General features: G+C 38.9%; 1 protein-coding gene across 10 annotated transcripts in view; it reads left to right on the top strand.

The window, feature by feature from the left end:
* RALYL (RALY RNA binding protein like) overlaps positions 1-10,234 on the top strand; it is a 411,995-nt gene extending 401,761 nt beyond the window's left edge. For all 10 annotated transcript variants that reach the window (XM_030011204.1, XM_030011212.1, XM_030011211.1 and 7 more), the window contains one exon: positions 7,102-10,234. In XM_030011204.1, coding sequence (XP_029867064.1) covers positions 7,102-7,119 — 18 coding nt within the window. In that variant the 3' untranslated portion in view covers positions 7,120-10,234. The remainder of the gene's footprint in view (positions 1-7,101) is intronic.
* The last annotated feature ends 9,757 nt before the right edge of the window (positions 10,235-19,991 follow it).

The following is a 19,991-nucleotide window of genomic DNA, read 5'->3' as shown; positions in this document are numbered from 1 at the left end:
TTCCATCTGGATCACATTCGCAAATCAAGTCTTTCACAGGTAGTAGTCTTTCGCAGGTAACTCTACATCCTGTATGTTTAACTGACTGTCTTAATTCAGTACACTATTGTCACTATTTAAGTATCCATTGTGCATCAATGTTAGTCTCATCCCTTTCCTCCTTCCTATGGTTTCCTCTGAGCTTTCCCAGTATCTCTGTCATCTCATGCTAAATGCTTCCAGCTGCTTCCTTCAGCAAGCTCTCCTCCCCATTCCTTCTCTATTAATTTGCTTTTTACCTCGCTCCACCTGGTCTTTATGTTGAGTAAAACTTCTGCCTCCAAGTAACTGAAAAATCTCCTGTTGATTAGATGGGACATTCCTGATCTCATTACCATCATTGCGTACAATTTCTTTTTCCTGCATGGGTGCACTTTGTTTTTTTATATCTATCTAAACTCTAATTTGGAAATACTGGGAAAGTTTAGCAGGTGTTTTCTGTGTAATTAATTTAAAGTAATTCTCCTAGTAAGCTCCTACTTTCATATATTTTAAAAACACACTACTTAAAGTGTAGGCATAGTGAGTGCCCTCAGGGTACAAGTTTTAGTAGTTCCTTTATACATTAAGCTGTGTGTTCAAACCTGCACCCTTGGCATTGGTAGGACAGGAACTATTGCCTTCAGCATTAATACTAACTGGACCACCACCTCACACTGGGGAATTCCTACTCCTCACACTGAGCAGAGGTTAATTCAGTAGGAATTTTATTCTACAACTTTTTGACAGACCCTGCATCCTAAAACCATCTCCTTTGTAGCATTCAGAATGATAAAGGACGACCCTTACCATGGATCCTGCTAGGACTCAGCTAGACTTGCTTCTCATGGAACAGGCCCAATCCCAAGAAGCAAAAAACACCCAGCAGTCTCCAATGAGAGTCATACCTCTGGGAATTCACTATGAACATCCAATCATATTCAGGGTTAAAGGAAAGTGGGACATTTTCCCCTTTGCTATATTTGGCACTGGATCCCAAGAAGGTGTGGAGCTGTTGTCAAGATACACTGTTACAAGCTGAGGGAATTCTGTGGACACCATCAGTGAGGCCTTACTGCATTTGGTTTGGCTTTGTCAGCCAAGAGTGAATACGAAATGGAGTGGTGGTGGTGGGAGCACAGCTTCACCGTGGGGTAGCCTTGTGAGTGCGTTCTGGGTGATGGCTTCAGGGCAACGAGTTCTGCAAAAGCACCACCTTCCCATCTTCCCACTTATTGCATGTTCTTCTGCTCCTGCAGCCCACCCCATACTCTGCAGAAGGTCCAATGCCTCCAGCTTCAGATCCTTCCCACCATCACCAGAAACTACACTACTAGTCCCTGAGTCTTCTCCTACTGCTATAAAGGACCTTGTAGAGGAAGATTTTGCTGCAAAAAGCAGTCGAGTAGGAGGAAAACTCACAGAGTAAAGTGAGGGGGACAGATCCACTTCTTCCCCTCCCCCTCCTTGCTGCCCTCATAGCCCCTCTCAACAAAGGTCTCAAATTATCATGGTGACTCTAATCCCAAAGTTGTTCTTTCAGCCTCACACCTGACCATCATCTCAACTGCAGCATGTCCTCACTGGCACTCTCCAAATATGAGATCCTGTCTCCACCACCACACCCAACAGTATTCATCACAAATCTGCCCACACGGGACTCTAAGAAAGAAAAGATATGTTGGTCTAGGGCAAAAATCAGTATTTGATAGGGTAATCTCATTTTTCATGCTGATTTTTATCAGGCAAACAAGTGAAACAGAGCATTTCAATACAAAGGAGGTAGAAGTTTGTTTCCACTGAGTAAAACAGCCATTCTTACATGTACTCACATAAGTACTAACACTTCAAAGCAATTAAACTGTTCACTGAACAGAAAAACGATTCTGTAGTGTTTTCAGCAATTCAAGTATGATTGACAGAGTACAAAAGATAATTATTAGGTTTCATCATTTGAAGAAAGGTTTAAAGAAGGTGCAGCTGCTTCCTTTAATTATTCTTTATTAATATTTACCAAACTGTACAATTCCTCCTATTTGTTATATGCAGTGAATATTCTATCACTAGCTTATTATAAAAAGTTTTGCTTTAGTGCCATAATTTTGTCTGTCATGTTTTACAAGCGTTACAAATGACAGCAGCAAACCCATAATACACATACACATTCACATTGCACTGCTAACACCTACTGAACTCAGCATTTACATTTCGTATGGGGGCATTTTACTAAATCACCTATATAACTGTGTTACTTAATCAGAGATTTCATGCTTTAAATCAAGGGACAAAGCACAAGGTGTATCTCAAATGAACACAGCTGTGAAGTCAATGTGATAGCTAATACAAATTCAAGGTTCCTTGGTAAGCCCTGTTCATTGCTTATGGTTTTCCATTCATGATGATGAATGCTGTGTAAAAGCTAATAGAAGCACATGCCCCCATGGTACCTTACAAACATAAATTACTGGGTTTTGCACTCAGTGAGCTGCCTGCTTAAGAGAAAAAAGGATATTGTCTTGAGTTAGACACAGCAAATAATCAGAATGGCAATTTGCACTACTACTTTCTGTAATGCATCCTGATTTTTCTCATTTTAGGGAAATATCTGGATCAATAATGGCTAAACAAGATTTGGGATTTTTTTTAATAAAAGACTCTTCTGCAAACAGATTCAGTTTTTCACCTCCTTGCCTGTCCAGAAAGTACATTTCATAATCAGAAGAAATTATTAGAGATGAAACAGAGTATGCCATCCTAGAGGACATAAGAGCAGCATCTGTAGACCTGGATTCAGTATTCTCAGTTGTACAGAAAACAGTATAGGAGTGAGCATCAGATGCAATCAAAGCAATCGCGCTACAGTTGCAGTTTGAGGTAGTGCAAGTATGAGGGCCAGTGTTGTGAGTGAAAGGGCAGTGCAGCAGCTGCATTTTAATGCGGCTTGTAGTTGTTTTGCAGAAAGTGATGTATGGCAGTCACATAACCCACTGCCAAAGCCTAGTCAGACACCAGCAGCAACCTGGGAAGGTGTCAGGCATCAAGTCTCCTACTCAACAGGAGCCTGACAGAGGTAGAAATGCAATTTTACCTGAAACCAAGCAGTGGTCAGAATTAGCTTCAGATGCCTCCTTTACAGTTATTAAACTCAGAAGTCTGGTCCTGAGAATGGTTTGTCTGGCAAGGAAAAAGAGGCAAGAAAGCAAGAGGAAGGATGTTTGAGGCTTTGGGTTTCAAGCTCATGTGTATAAGTGCACCATCATCTCTCCATCCAGTGTTTAGCTGCATTTTCTCAGAATTTCTGAGATTAATGTTATCATGAAAGCTATTCAAAGCAATAGATTGTTTAAAAACAGATGCATTTTGTCAGATGAACATCTTGCATATACTTGTTGGATGCTCTTATTGCTTATAATTATTGTGGGGTAAACCATACAGTAAATTCTGTAACATCCATATTCTGTGGGAGTTTTATCTAAACATTTTCTTAATGTACTACAAGGGAAGATGTTAATTGTGTACATCTTTTGTGTCATTTAGTCGTGGTGCATTCCTAATACTCCTTCCCAAGCATATATGCTAAATTTACACTCTCAGATAGTAAGATTTATTCCTGTACATCTAGGTCTGGAAGATGAGCGTGATAAAGAAACTCCAGCACATTTTCCCATAAACCGTGTCAGAAAGAAACTAGGTATTTATGGGGAAGAAGAAACAAAGCCCTATTGTTTACCCTTTTACAGAACTGTAAGGAAGAACAAATAAACCAGACCAGGAAAGAGGCTGAGTTCTGTTTGGATCCAGCTAGCAGAGATCAAAACTCATGCCTCCCACAGACAAATAAAGTCCACCTGAACAAGTTTAGAAAAGTGAGCAACATCACCCCTGCCACAGAAGTGGTGGCCACCATTACAGCTTCCAGCTGCTTGGGGAGGCTGGGGAGAGGGGGTGGCTCACCTCATTCTAAAAGAATGGTGCCTGCAGCTCTTTAGCATATATTGAGCTTACCTTCTCATAAAAGGCTTTTAGGAGAAATACAGAGTGCAAATTATTCCTATTGTGTCGTGCTTGCTGACTACGAAGCACAGAGCTTAGAGGAAATAGTCCCCTGGCAGGTGATCTGATGGCCAGGCACTTCCACAAAAAATGCCCTTTAGATGCAGGGCATTCTTAAAGATCTACAGATGTAAAGACTGGAATTATCTAGGCTTTGAGGGGAGGTAATTGATAAAACCATTAAACTTCTAAAAGACAAGATGGAAAACTCTCTAGATTTTTACTGAATTTTATCTGATTTACTCCATCATTTTTAGTGATTATAGTTTGGGGCCCATTAAGTAGAATTGCACTTTCATTTAGTGAGGTGTTTAATGTTGGCTTTCCAATGTTATATACATTGTAATAATGTAAAGTTAAAATTAATTGAATCTAGTATAATTTGAGTCTGGCCCAAATGCTAGAAGGACCACACTGGAACTATAAGAGTAGCAATAGCATTTCTGGAAGACTGAAATACAGTGTTATGCCTAAGAAGATTGTTTCCAATAGCTCATGCTCAAAAAGCCATCCAGATAGGGAAAAAACCAGCAGAAATAATTTCAGGTAGAAAATGAACCAATAAATATTCCATAACCTATCTCCAGCTTTTTTCAGAGATTATGATGGCAATTAGGACAGAATATACTATTTCTTTGATATTGTCTACAGCTGCCAAGACTATACGCTCAGTTGGGTTATTCAATTCTTAAAATGCATTATGTTCAAATCACGCGTTCTAAAGCGGGTTTCTGTTAGAACTACATCAAATGAAAGCCATATTGCTGGCTTAAATATAATTCAGTTCATCCTTGTTGTGTCGGGATGTTTTTTATATATATAACGGGAAGAAAATTAAAAGATTAAAAAAAACATTAGTCATCATGAGGTTTTTTAATATCATCAGCACTACCATAAAGCCAGCTGATAAATTGCACACTATTAAGAAGAAAGAAATAGAATAAAATTAGTATTGCATTACACTAGATTAATCATAGCCTTGGGTTACTGTCATTCTATGGAAAATAAAAGCTTGACTATTTCAGATTTTAAAGTTTCTTCTCAGCCTTTAAGATTATTTGCCTTAAGAGACAAATTACAAGCCCATGTACTGAAGGAAGAACACAAGATTTTGGACTAGTGGGGTTGGTAAATTTTTATCATTGTTTCTAAACAACAGCAAAGCAGCGTTGATGACTTGGATCCAGATGGTTAGCAGTAACGCTTCATAATAGTAGCCTAATGAAGCTTTTTAGTGGTGGTGACAGGTAAATGCTTGAAAGGTTTATGGCAGGGAAAAAGCTTCAATAAATAACTTGAAAATCTGTCTCTCTTCTTACTTGCATAATTGTTGCTTTTTATAATGGCATAATGGAACAGCAAAGCATAGGTGAAGAAAAGGCTAGCAAAGAAGAACTCTTTCTGGAGCTAATAGCATGTACAGTGGTTTGGTTTTTTTTTTACTTCTTGTAAGATCAATAGCTACTTTACAACCATTAGGCCTCTCTCAGACTTAACGGGAAAATTTTAAAATCTTTTTCATCTAGTTAAATCTGTCCAGGGATCAGGAGCTAAAAATAGGGGAGATGAAGACTTTTCCCTATGCAAGTACAGAGTAATAGTTTCAGGATATTTTAACTGAAAGAAGAAAGTTCTGGGATCTCTCACATAAGCTTTTCTCCCTAATCCTGGTTACCTGTGAAGAGTACAACCAGAAATCTGGTGCTCCCTTTGCAACAAGGGGGAATCTGATGGCTGAGTGCTTCAAAGGGCAGGAGGCCAGTCCTGCAGGAACTCTGATGTTTCTGATAAAACCTTTTTCATTGGAAAACCCGGTTTTCAATAAATGGAAATTTTAACAGAAATTGTCCCTTTTTTCCTGGGGAAGAAAAAGGCAGACTTAAAACTCACTGAAAGAGGGGGAAATTGGCTGAAAAGAACATCTGGACATTTTTCAGGTTTTGATCAGAAGTGCACCAGGTTTTGCCAGATGTTTTCAGTCTCAGTTATAGAAAATACTACAACAAAAAAAAAAAAAAAAAAAAAAAAAAAAGTGAAGAAGAAATTGGCTGAAAGATATTTTTCCTGTCAAAAGTAAAAAAAACCTTAGGTTGAAAATTTCACTTAAAAAAAGAAACCATCTACTTCTGTTAACATTTTCTACTGTCAGTTTTCCAAACAGATGTGATTGGGAAAGTGTTGTCAGTTTTTCTGTGGGTAGGTGGAGCTGGTATATCTTATGCTCCCCTGCAGCATCACTGAACGCTTAGTTGAAGCTGGTAGCATTAATAGGTCGCGTAGCAGGACTCTCAGATTTTTAGATGCAACCTTTCTCCAGTCTCTGCTGGAAGAATGATCCTCAAAAGTATTGGCTGACACTGGATTTTTGCTGTTTCACACTGTGGCTGGTAAAACTAAAACAGAAATCAAAGGATATGCAGTTAAAGCCTACGGCATGTACACAAGAAAAATAATAAAATAGACAATGTCAAAAGGGAAGCCATTGAGGAAAGAACCATTAATCTGGTAACTATAAGCATTGTTTGAGCACACAGTCAATGTAAATGGTCCAGAATCAGGTATATAAATAGTGCAATGGGACCGAAGCAAAGAATCCTACAGGCAGTTTATTTAGGTTGAATGCTATTATGCAAATAAAGCATTTCATTGCAAAGCAGCTAAGATACATTCTTCTATTTTCTGCTGCTAAAATAGAAATTATTCAGCAGTTGTTTGCATAACATTATTGAGGGGAAGTATACTTCAGCCTCAACAGCTCTTGCTTGATTCACTGTCGTTATTTTGGGCCATGCAGTCTAACTTGGGACTGTTGCACAGTCCTGATTGTCCACTGCTGCAGGGACATGACTTCTTTTAGCCCTCAAAGGTTTAAGGTGGGAAAGTCTGTTAGATATCAATATTTGATTGATTCACAAAAAAGTCAAGTCATAGTCCTCTTCCTTCTTTTCCCCAGTTGTCTCGGCTTCCTTTTGAGTTTCTGCTGGAGGAAATTCTGTGCCTTCATACTAAAGTGAACATTTCATTTCTCAGTTTCTACAGATCAAGTGATGAGATGTCATGTGTGAACCCCCTGAAGGCTGAGAAGAGAAACTCTGACTCCCCCACAGAAAATTGTGAACTGCAGTTTCTTACTGGCTAGCAACACCTTTGATCAATTTGTATGAAAACTCAATTTACTTATTAAAATGGACGTTATTGTTCAAATATTAGAAATTCCATTTCTTATATGTTCTAAGCTGTACAATTGTCAGATTTTTATGGTTTAGATTGTAAATGTGTTTTTCTCTGGCTAATTATTGGTATTATTTTTTTAATTTTGATGTCTGAAAGGCCAATGTACTGTATCATAATAATATGAAGGACATATTTAACAGGTGTGGGAAACACTGTATACAAATATATATTTCTAAAAGCTATTTTTATGATTAGCATGTTTTACTGTTTTACCATATTTAGGGTCAGGTGATATTGCACTTCTTTGTTTACAGCTTAATTCAAACAAGATCACAATTAAAAACATTGTATGGTATTTTCTATTATTTTATTTATTATATTTATCATTGGAATAATTATGTTTACTAATAGGGATAGCTGCTAAAAAGTGAAAATGTCAAAATAAGAGAGCAATCCTTGATAAACTGTAAATTGGATCCTCCTGTAAATCCCTTTCTTCAGATAAACACTCTCTGTGATGTCATTCACTAGACAGTTGTTACAGCTGTTCCCACAAGTCTCTAAAGGCAGTTTGTTGTTACCATATGGAAAGTTTACATGACAGTCAGTCACCTGTCTAGCCAGGTAAATTACTTACAGACTGCCAATTTCTGACAACCTGAGTTAGCCTACTGATTACTTTTTTGTTTATTTTCTGGCAGTAGTCTTTCCACTCCTGAACCCCTAAAGCCTTCCTAAAGCCTGCAGTTGGAATAATTAATTATTACAGGTGTTGTAGGGGGAATCTCAGTATAGAATTTCTTAATAAATCATATTTCTTTTCAAACAGAATGGATGCATTACTTCTCTTGTGTTACTGAGATATTAAGGGTATCAAAGCATATATGATATGGGCACAAGGTCTTCTCTAATGAAAGTACCAACTTGTTCACCATCCCAAAGCTAGACATCCTTAGCACTACAGATGACATGAAACAAGGAATAGATATCTATTTATCTACATACTTATGGGAGATGATGTACTCCTATGGAAAAAGACATGTCTAAAGTCATTGCAGGGGAAAAAAATGACTTAATAGCTAGAGCCTTCCAAGAGGGAGACACATTAATTTAAGAAGTACCTTACACAGTCAAATGGAGCTCAGACCCAGCTGTGTGCCAGTCTGCAGCACAGAGCCCTGATGTCCACTGACATTGGTGGCCAGGGGTATTTGGTATCATCCAGCACCACAAGATGAACCCTTGCCTTGCCCTTTCAATAATTCTCTGTAGGCTGAAAGCAAGAGAAAGATAAAGGTACCAGAGAGACTCTTTAATAGATCAAACTTTCAATTTCTATAAAAACCAGCAGTTTCTGAGATGATAGGTTCACTTCAAACAGTGGGGGTATGAGGACGTGGGAGCTCAAGTTCTCCAGTCAGGTTTCTAGCATGGGGACTGTCATCAAAGGACTGATATTCTTCAAACATTTAGAAGAAGAGCATACATTTAAATTTAATTATCTATTATTGAGTGGGAATTTACTTCACTAGGAGACTATGTAACATAGCACTCTCAGTTATGTTTGTGTATCTTATATTTAGCTTGTCTATTGTCTGTGGAGTTACATGATTTACCTAAGTGCTGAGTAGTACCTAGCTACTTAATTAAGAAAAGAATACTACAAGTAGTTACGCCTGAGCATAAAGAATCACAGCTTTAGAATCCACCAAGGCTGACTCTCCCAGAAAAGTGCAGCAAAAAATATTACTTCTGTGTAAATGAAATGTTAGGTCAAATCAAACGGTGAACTATTTCTCCACTTTCTATCTATTAGTATAGGTTATGATCATTTTTAACTGTAAAAATGCAAAAAGAATTGCCATTTTGGGATCTCCATCTTTGGCTGACAGTTAAAAAAAAAGAACTCCAAACCTTAGCAGCTCAACGGGCATTTTGCCCATTTCAATTATGTAAACTGTTGGCTGACTTAAAAGATGCAGAATGTCGTCCAAGGAGATCAGTTCTGATGTTCGTGTTAATAAATTATGTATGAGAAATAGCTGGGTGTATCATCTCTTCACCACCTCCATTCCAAATGAGCTAATAATCACAGAAAGCACTCTATTAGATTTTTACAAATTCTTTCCAATCATTATCCTTAGATTACATATTCACAGAAATGATTGCACTGTCATAATGTCGACACTGTTTCACACCACAGTTTAAGTCCTGAATATATTTTGAACACAGAAAGACACCTCTGAAAACACCATGAGGCACTACTTCATCTGTAAGCCAGAAGATTGTTGTGCTGTGCAGTCGATTACTAACAAGGTTTCTTAATGGCATGTTTGCTTCAAATCACTACAGAGGATGCTGGTAGCTTCAACAGAGCTTGATAGTTCTCTACTTTTCATGTATGTGGTATGCTCGGTGTTGTTTGCCATCACTACCTATACTTGTTTTAGACGAGTTTTGTCAGTTGTGGGGTTTTTTTAACATTGCTCATCCCTTGCAATATGGAAGAATAGGGAACATAAAGGATCTTGTCAATCAGTTTGGATAGTCAACAGTCATAAAATCCTTTATGGACAGTCCTGAATTAAACCAATTCACTTTCTACACAGACCTATAGACTCTGTGTATTTCAGATATTTGTTTCAAACCTGTGCAGATGCATGAATGGAAAATATTTACTAAAAAGCTTTAAAGTTTGGATCAAGAAAAAATATTTTTACTTTTGTAAACTCTTGTATTACATATTATTGCAGTTCTTATTAGTTTTCTCTGTAGATCCATTTTTAGTTCTGAAAAATCATTGTACTTAAACTATGTAGATAGCTACAATCTTGTAAGCAGTCATATTTTTAATAGGTGCCACTGCAAGTTAGACTTAAAACATTCAGGGTTTGCCCATGTAGAGCAGATTGATGGTTCATTACAGTTTTCTTTAAAATGTTGTAACATAATTTTTACATGTCTGTAAATAAATATTTTCTCTGATTTATGCACTAATTCAGTTTTGTAATTTCTTCTCTTAAAATGTGACTAAGAAATTTTCCAGGAAGAATATATCTCTCTCATGGAAAAATACCATTTAAAGTTCTGTAATACAACCATGCTTCACAAACTTTCCAAGCAGAACAGACAGAAAGAGGCATCCACCTTATGAAGTACTTCTGTTAAGTAAGTAAGAAAGATGAAGAAAAATGTGGTAAATACTGCTATCATTTTAACAGTTTTGAGAAATTTAAGGACCAGTCCTGTGTTAAAAAATGACTGAGAAGAAATGTGACAAACTTCCTAAAAAAAAGTAAATTCTTCAGTGGGGTGAGAGAGAGAGAAAGAGAGAGGCCCAGTGGTGATATTTCATTGACTTTGAGGAATGCATTTTCTTAATCTTGGAAGCTTCCAGATGTATTACTAAACTAGCACGAATATAACTTATGAAAACCATATTAATAATAGTTAAAATTTTCTGTTCAGTATTCAAACACATTTTTTATTCATCGTTTATTATTCCATTCACAAGGTGCTGCTGTACAGGCAAACTAAGGAAAATTGGTCCACAAAGTCTACAAGAATGTTTTTAAATTATGTTGGAATTGTTGGGAAGCAAGACTATTTTGAAAGGTGTGTGATTTATATGTGGCACGTAATTTTCTACATTTTTAAATGTGTTGTCCTTACTGTTACAGCTATGCCAGATTTTGCACAAGTTTGTGAACTTTATAAACAACTTACTCTTATTATGCACAATACAGGGCCAATTCCTCATTCAGAAAGAACTCTGCTACAGATTAAATAGTAGCCAATTAAAATAATTTCTAATTCCTTTTTATTAAAGAAGGTAGCCTGAGAACTTCAAAAGTTTCCAGTTTCCATGTTCAGAAGAATCCTCAATAGTCTAGAAAATTTAAATAATGAATACATCTGATTTGAGAGGAAAGAGGATAACAAAGTAAGATAATTTCATTTTCTGTACTTGTCTGTCAAGATCTTATGTAATAAACATCATCAAAAAGTTTATTTTGATAATCTTAAATTCTGTGTTGGATGATACTGGGCCTGAGGGCAATTATTACTGAAATTAAGGCATCAATCAGCCAAGAATAAGCAGGGAGAGCATCCTGCAGTGTTAGATGGATAAAACATCAAACAATCTAACATTTTATGGGCAAAGGAGCAATACCTTACAAATATTTTTGGAACACAGAAGTACTTAACCTTTTGCATGATTAGTAATAAAGTATAGAAAATATAATTTATGCAATTAAATTGTAGTCAGGATTATATTCCAGTATTTTTTTGTTTGCTCATATGAACACCCATTCTTAGCCTCATTCATTGCCATTAGGGACAAAGACAAATATTTTTGAGTTTTGAACCTGTAGGGAAAACCATTATAAAATTAATGCAAAATTATTAGAGGAGTGGGGGAGTTTTCCACATAAGTAATAGAATCCTGTCTCTTTGCCTTAAGAGCCCAAAAGGGTGGCTCCAAAGCAAAGCATTGAAAAGATTTTTGTTGTGGTTTAAGCCCAGCTGGAAATGAAGTACCAAGAAGCTGCTTGCTCACTCCTCCCCCACCCCAGCCCTGGTGGGATGAGGAGGAGAAAATATAAAGAAAAGCTCATGGGTCGAGACAAGGACAGGGAGGGATCACTCACCAGTTATGGTCATGGGCAAAAGACAGGCTCAACTTGGGGAAAAAACAAAATCAATTTAACTTACTACCAATCAAATCAAAACAAGGATAATGAGAAATAAAACCAAATCTTACAACACCTTCCCCCCACCCCTCCCTCCTTCCCGGCTCAGCTCCACTGCCTGTTCTCTCTCCCTCCTCCCCCCCAGCAGCGCAGGGGGACAGGGAATGGGGGTTGGGGTCAGTTCATCACACGCCGTCTCTGCTGCTCCTTCCTCCTCAGGGGGAGGACTCCTCACACACTTCCCCTGCTCTGCCGTGGGGTTCCTCCCACAACAGACAGTCCTCCACGAACTTCTCCGACATGAGTCTTTTCTGCAGGCTGCAGTTCTTCACAAACTGCTCCAGTGTGGGTCCTTTCCACAGGCCGCAGCCCTTCAGGCACAGGCTGCTCCAGCGCGGGCTTTCCCATGGAGTCACAGCCATCTTCAGGGGCATCCCCCTGCTCCGGTGTGGGCTCCTCTCTCCCTGGGGCTGCAGGTGGGCATCTGCTCCCCCGCTCCCCTCCACGGGCTGGGGGGGGGGACAGCCTGCCGTCTCACCAGGGCTGCAGGGGCATCCCCTCCTCCGGCGCACCTCCTCCCCTCCTTCCTCACTGACCTCGGTGTCTGCAGAGGGGTTCCTCTCACATTCCAATCCCCCTACTCACTACCAGTTCCCCTTCTTAAATCTGTTCTCCCCGAGGCGCTACCACCCTCGCTGATGGGCTCAGCCTTGGCCAAGGTGGGTCTGACTTGTAGTCGGGGAAGCTTCTAGCAGCTTCTCACAGGAGCCGTCCCTGCAGCCCCTCCCCTGCTACCAAAACCCCACCACACAAACCCGAAACAGTTTTCTTCTCACAAATTCTTCACTCCGGGACAATAACCTTGTTCCATGTCTGCATAACTTCAGGCTTTTATCCTCCCTGAAGGGAACTTGTAGAACTTCTCCATGCTAAGAGCTCACCAAAGTCACCCACTCAGATCCAGCAGCCACAGATCAGAAAAGCCATCTCTGTATGGTTAGGCTCCCACACAAGAGGAAGGATAGTGTGTGTGGTGAACCTAAGGACAGTTGGACACCCTGAACTAGGATGAAAGATGTCTGGTTTGGCCAGTGGCTGCCAATCTCACCAGTCATCTAAGGACAGACCTGACTATGGATAGTCTATTCCTAAAGAAAGGAGAGTCCAGCCAAGGCTATGAGTAAAGATGAAAGGAAGGTTCTGTACACTAAAACCAGGACAACTTGGCAAGTTAGTACTGTATCTCTGAGCATTTCTCACCAATGAAATGTTCTGGCTATGAGGATGAGAGAGAGTAAGGGCACCTGTGTACAGCGTTTGAAGCCCTATTCTGGCTGTCCATGCCCTTACAATGAGCAGCTCTGGAAAACGGATAAGAAAACCCTTTGAGAAACTGCTTAGAAAAAACACTGAGTGCTATAGGAAATAAGTAGTTATAGTTTTTTGGATGGTGGTATTTGAGACTCATTTGAGACTCCTTTGAGACAAAAAGAGCTTGTTGATTTTCATTGATGTATATTTTGGGCTTGCTATAGTATTTATTTGGTTAACCTCTCAAAGAAAAATAACTATTCTACACTTGTGTGAACATAATTAATCCACAATTATCACATAGTGTTTTAACAGAAAACTTAATTCCCATATCATCCATCCCATAAAAATCCAACTAACCAAGCAAAAATGTGTCTAAAGGTTATATTTAAAACTTTCTAATACTATCTTTGCTACATATATTTAACAGCCTAAGGTAATGGAGAAGCAGCTTTGCGTGACCACTCTGTGGTGTATTACTATATGTGAATATATCTATGACATGTATCTATGCATATATGGAAAAAAAATATTCTTCCATTGCTTTGTGCTTTAGATAATTAGAAATGTTTCTTCTCAACTAGAGACAACTAATGTTGTGGAAAGTAAGAATCGAACTCATCCCTAGGGTAATTCTGCTGATATCAATCATTAAATGAGTACCTTCAGTGTCTACTCCAACTGGCCTCTTAAGCAGAAACTGTTATCGGCGCTCACCCTATGAGGAGTTACAGCAACATTTAGCATGTTATTTAAAGAAAAAAGAAGTTACAACTCATATTTCTGTTGCTAGTACTGCTACAGCAGCAGGAACATGGTGGAACATGGTGGAGGAGCAGAGGATATACAACAGGGTAGGGCTGCAAGTTGAACAGGGTGCTGAAACTTTAATGAGCATTGAAAGGGTCTTACCTGGGGATGACTGAGGAAATTAGCGAAAGGGAATGTGCTGCACTTGCATTCATTTTACTTTTGAAGAAACCTCCCCACGTATTTATTTATTTTCATTTCTCTACCTGCAATGCCATGATTCTGACTATTCTTTCAAGGGCTAAGCCTCCACATTTCCAGGTGATTTTGGTTGAACTTCATGAGAATTCAACGCTCAGCAATGTGTAGCCAGTCACATGGAAAATTAACCCACTGTTCAGAATTTTGGCATTGTTGTTTAATCCACAAGTTCAGGGACGGATTTAATAAATGTCTGTTTATGTGAGTGGCTACATTAACTGTAAATCTGTGCTTCCATTGATGGGAAAACTGTAGATGATACAACTACACTTCTGACACAATCTAAATGCCAAACTCCAAGAAAATGTACACTGGTCCTGTGAGGAGAAGGGCTATGTAATCATAACAAGATGGCAACAAGGCACTACCACTGGTAAAATTAACACAGACAGCAGCCCATGCTCGAATGATTTCTACTGAGTGGCCGACTGTTTGCCAGCAGCAACTGGACACTTTACGTTATATTAGCCTTCCTCCATAGGTAAGTGGTTTTATATGTTATGCTAGTTTTTATTACAAAAATAAGTTAAACAGCTCTCAGGTAAATAAGGTGGCACTGTCTTAAACCAGCAAAGAATTTGGCTTAATGTTCTATAAAGCTATTTCAGTTTTAGTTATTTAAATCATTCCCATACAGGTTAAGCAATGTTCATTATCTCTGATTAGTAGGGGAAGACCACAAACATTTTTTTTCAGAATATTCTTGAGCTTTTAAAGCACATTTTCTTAATTTAATTTCTTTTTTTAATCTCACTTTTCTCTCTCTCTACTATGTTAAACTGGAAGGAATTATAAAAAAGTAAACATTTAATAAATACAACATTCAGAAAGTATTTGCAAAAAAGAGACATTTTAATTCACAAACACAATAGGACACAAGTTTAGCAGAAAGGTATCTTTTTAGACTGACAAGCAGAATTGACAAAAATAGTAAAGTTTTCAGGTGTACAAGCCTATCTGGGGTTTTTTTCTAAGTTACCCTTAGACTATCCTTATATGGCTTGATTGCCTTGTCTACAAAAACACTGCTATTACATACAGTAAATCAAAATGCAACAGATATGTTCTTATCAACAATGAAGCTATGCCACAACTCATATTTCTAGTCAGTCAAAATTATGGTTTATGTAATTGTTACACAAATCATTGTGCATAAAACATATAAATCAGTGTCTGAAGTGATTAATTTGGGTTGGGTTTTTTTCTTTTTTTTTTTTTTTTTGGCCAACAGACAGTCTTTTATATTCTGGTCTCCATCAGTACTCTACTTAACACAGGAGGACAAAGTATTATGCAGTATGTGATATCAAGCAAATAAGTGCCTAGACATTTCTTTTCTTAGTTCTATGCAGGACAACTTTCAGTGATATATGTTGGGAGGTTTACTGTGTTTGTGACAACATATCACATAACTTGTAATCAATGTATCAGTGTATGAAACGCTGTTTTACAAATCTATTCATTGAGCACTATTATTTAAGGTAGCAGGCTTCAGAGAGCAAGTGTATCAGGTCATGTCTCAGGAACACAAAAGTGTTTTTTGACAGCAAGCTATACAAAATCAATTGTGCTGATTTCAAGGATGAGTGACCTTTCAAATTTGGATACTTATCCATTTATATGAGGATCATTTGTAAGTGAATTGCAAGTTCGGAGCGTTTTTGTAGGTAGGCCAACAAGGTGGAAAAACAGTAATCCAGGAATGCTACCAGCTTAAATGTGGCTCATTCTGAACAATTTGTTCCTCACTGGCTTTGGAGGATCCAAGACATGTCACAAGATAACATGATAGAGACAATCAATAATGGCAATAAGGAAAATGACAGAAGTCACTGCCCATGGAATTGCATGCAGGCAGCCATGTAGACAGATGATATTGCTGACTGCTCTATCAGATGTAGACTTTAAGTACAAGAGAAGCTCTGTGAAACTCCATGCTGTGCAGAGCTACAAAGAGAGCACATCTGCTGCTGCTGCCTGCACAAGGGACCAAAGAACCTGAGCAGATGTTAGATTTCCAGCCGGTTCCTCAGATAGCACTTTTCAAGGTGTCTTTTTATAGGGGACAAGCTCAAGCTTTTTAGCCATCACCTTCATCCCCCTTTTGTGTGTGGTTTGTCTCATCTGTTAAACTACAAGGTTTTCAGAGAAGAGAAATGCAGTGAAGTGTTCTCCTCCTAGGAATGAAGAGCATGAGTGAATGGGTACATGCACACCCACCCATGCATGACCCACAAACTTGCAAATGGAGAAGATCCTTTCCCATCTCCACTGCCCAGGGCAAACTGCTTGAGGAGTGTGAACCTTCACTTTTTTCAGTGAAGTTGCAAGAGATTGAGTTTGGAGGAATAAACTCTCACAGAGCTTATGAGCTCCTCTTTAAAAACATTTTTATAGATTGTTTTTCATCTGCAGAACTCAAGCAGTCACAGAAGAAGAAGGTTGAATCCCTTCTTGGTTATAGACAGGGAATGTAGGGAATGGAGAGGCTATTTAGCTGGCTCACAGGCTTTTGCTCTTGGCAACAGCAAGAAACTCAGTGGATTACATAGGATCCTGGCCTGGTAAAATCACAACAGATTGAAAGACTCTTTGGCGTTATAGTAGATCATGTCTTTCTGTTTCTTCATCAGCAGAGTTCTAAAACTAAATATTTCACATCATGCTGGGTATAAATTTTCACTGCTGTGAGTAATCAGCATAGTAATGGAGTTTAAGTCATAAATCACATTTGACCTTCCAGCAAAATGCCCCAGTAGGGGTGGTTCTAAGTTAACAGTGTTAACCAGGTTTTGGAGCAAATAGTTATGGTGGTGCAGTCCCACACCCCACCCCCCTCACCTCCCCCGGGCCACTTTGAGATTTCAGGATAAGCCATGCATACTTTGGGGAAAAAAACCCATTGTGCTGTTATCTTGGTTACAAGTGCAGAGACATGGGCATCAGGCACTCTTTGGACACACCTGGGCCATCTGCTGCCTGAATTGTATATCAGAATCACTCAGCACCACTTGTGGCCAGAATGTAAAATAATGACCAAATGCAATCATCTCGAGACCCTATAAATAGCGATCCAAGGAGAGACCTTTCGAGGTCTTGGGGACCGCAGCGGGCTGTGTGGCCCAGTATCTCCCCCTGAACTGGGACGTCTCTCAGGGTAGATTTCGCGAGGATTGAAAGATCGTCAAAAGATAGTCCGTCAATGATTTCACGAGGACTTAAAGGCCTGATTTGGTGAGGTTTACTGACCATCCATTGGTGAATGCCGGCACATAAAAGTGAGTAATTCATTAAACTCATGAGGGAAATTTTAATCATAGGTTAACCTGGGGGGGTTGGGTGTATCTGTGCATGTGCATTTGCAGTTTGGTTTGGAACTATTTTGCCCGTCTCTGTGTGATTTGGTTTGGAACTCTTTTGTCTGTCTATCTGTCTGTGTGATTTGATTTAACATCCATCTGCGTGCAACCCTGCTGTAAGTTTTGGGTGATCCTTGCCATTTTCAAATCTTTAACTAAGTTACAAATTTGATTGTAACAAAGTCAATTGAATCACTCTGTTAAATTGGCTCGTAATTAAGTACTGTTAAAGTTATACAACCTAATCTTGTGATCTATCACAAAAATATTAATAAATCCTAAATTGCTGCTAAACCAAAGCCATGTAACAAAATCTCATTCACGACAATAGTGTGCAAAAGGAAAATTATTTAATCTCTTCAAGCTGAGGTGGTGTTGTATATTTCCTTCAGCAATGATAATCAGATTTTAGTGGTCTCCATAGCAATGCAGGTGAAAATTTAGAAAGCCATGAAGGTATCCAACAGAAAATACAGAAATGCATAATATTAAGAATGCATCCCACTGAGGCTTGGTTTTCAGGAATGCTGAGAAAATTAAGCCAACATTTGCCATTGAAAAGAATATAGTTACCATTAATCACTATAATTGAGCAAGAATCATGCTACTGTGGCATGTTGCCTCCCTGAAAAAGTATCTCTACTTTCATATTCTTTGCAGATATTGTTGATGCAAACAAATATAAAACTTGCTGAACTATTAATTTTTGTATATTTTCTCTTGTAATTTAGTCAAGACTGTATACTTTAATAAATAAAAATCTCCAGATCACATGGAGCTGGAAATTTGCCAAATACATTTCAGCCTAAAATCCTGACGAAATTTTTTAATTGTTTTTATCAACAATTTTTTTTTCTTCATATATTTCAAGGCCAAAAGGAAGTATTATGATAATCTGGTCACCAGCATAACCTAGAATACAGAATTCCTCCCACTAATTCCTGCAATGCAAAAAATTAATCATCTACTCTGTTCTTATGTAAGATTAAGATCCTTTATAATATCAAAAAGTATCTTTTAGATCCTGTATCATCAGACTCTACCCTTCACAGCCTTTATTCAGCCTTTATTTTTAATGAATCTCTCGACAAAGTCTTTAATTTGAACTTAATATGGATCCTTTCAAGCAGAGAGAGCAGCAGCAGTCCCCCACCAAGAAGGTTGCTTAATGCAACACATGGCTGAAAGATTAAGCACATTTACAGAGAGTAACGGAGAGTGCCAGGGAGACACATAAGCTAGTAAAGGTCTGAGCCAATAAATCTAACATTGCAGCCTATGTCGACCCTTCAGCTGAGATGCAGAAGCAGTATAACCATGAGGGTACTGTGCAGTACCTATACACCTATACTGCTTTCCAGGAGTGGGTGTGTTTGTGGTAGCTTATGTTTCACACTGTGCCCTGCAGCTCTCCTGGTACTAGTGTCAGCACATGTGCTGCCAGCTCAGGTTTTTCAGCCCATCCATGGTGCAAAGGAAGGCCAAGACTTTCCCTGCACCTACTGGTGTAGATGTGCATCAGTGGCACATAATATGGCTGGAAAAGATGATCTCCAGATGTCCCTTCCTACCTCAACTACTCTGTGACGCTGTGACTCTACGTTGCAGTAAAATGACATCCATAAAGTCTACATTAAAAAGATACTGAAGGTGCACAGGGAGCATGCCAGAATCAGTGTGTAACACCCTTCTTATATATATCTTTATAAGAATCTCTTGTGAATACTCAAAATAAAACACATTCTCACCATGATCACTTATTGAAGCGGAAACCTTCTTTTCCCAGTAGAGTCCTGCAGCTGCTGAAGTCATGCTCAAATTGCTTTCTCTCATCCTATTCAGGATGAATATACATTCATAGTCAATGAGCACTTAGTTCACACAAAGAGGAACAGTTTCAGCTGGAAAAATCCAAAAGTCCTATCTCAGAAAACTCTGCAGCCCCGCATGAGGGAGGTAGTAGTTGGGAGACTCAAAGTCTGTGAGGCACTGAGGGGAGCTGGTCTTGCCTATTCCATATCTGGGTTGTCTATGCTAAGTAATGAGCTACTGGACAAAGCAGAGCTACAAGAAAAGCGGGATTAGGAAAGTGCTCATCCCAGCTGTTCCCACAGGAGAAGAGGAATATTCCTGAGACCCACTGGCAGATGCTTTCCAAAACAGGCTATGCGTCTGCTTCAGGGAAGCAAACAGCAAATGGTTGTGGCTGGAGGGCACTGCAGAGGGAAAAGCAAAGGGAAGACAGAGAGGGAGAGGCCAGCAAGGGGTTTCCAAGGAACCAGTGTTTGGCCCAAGGAGCAGAACACAGGTGTAAGTATCTCAGGGAAGACTGTAGGGCTTTTGGAAGGCAGAATGAGAGGTTACCTTATTG

This window comes from Aquila chrysaetos, chromosome 4, assembly GCF_900496995.4.
Source record: "Aquila chrysaetos chrysaetos chromosome 4, bAquChr1.4, whole genome shotgun sequence".
Lineage (NCBI taxonomy): Eukaryota > Metazoa > Chordata > Aves > Accipitriformes > Accipitridae > Aquila > Aquila chrysaetos.
The sequence above is the reverse complement of the archived record's forward strand: the minus strand, read 5'-3'. Positions and strand labels throughout refer to the sequence as shown.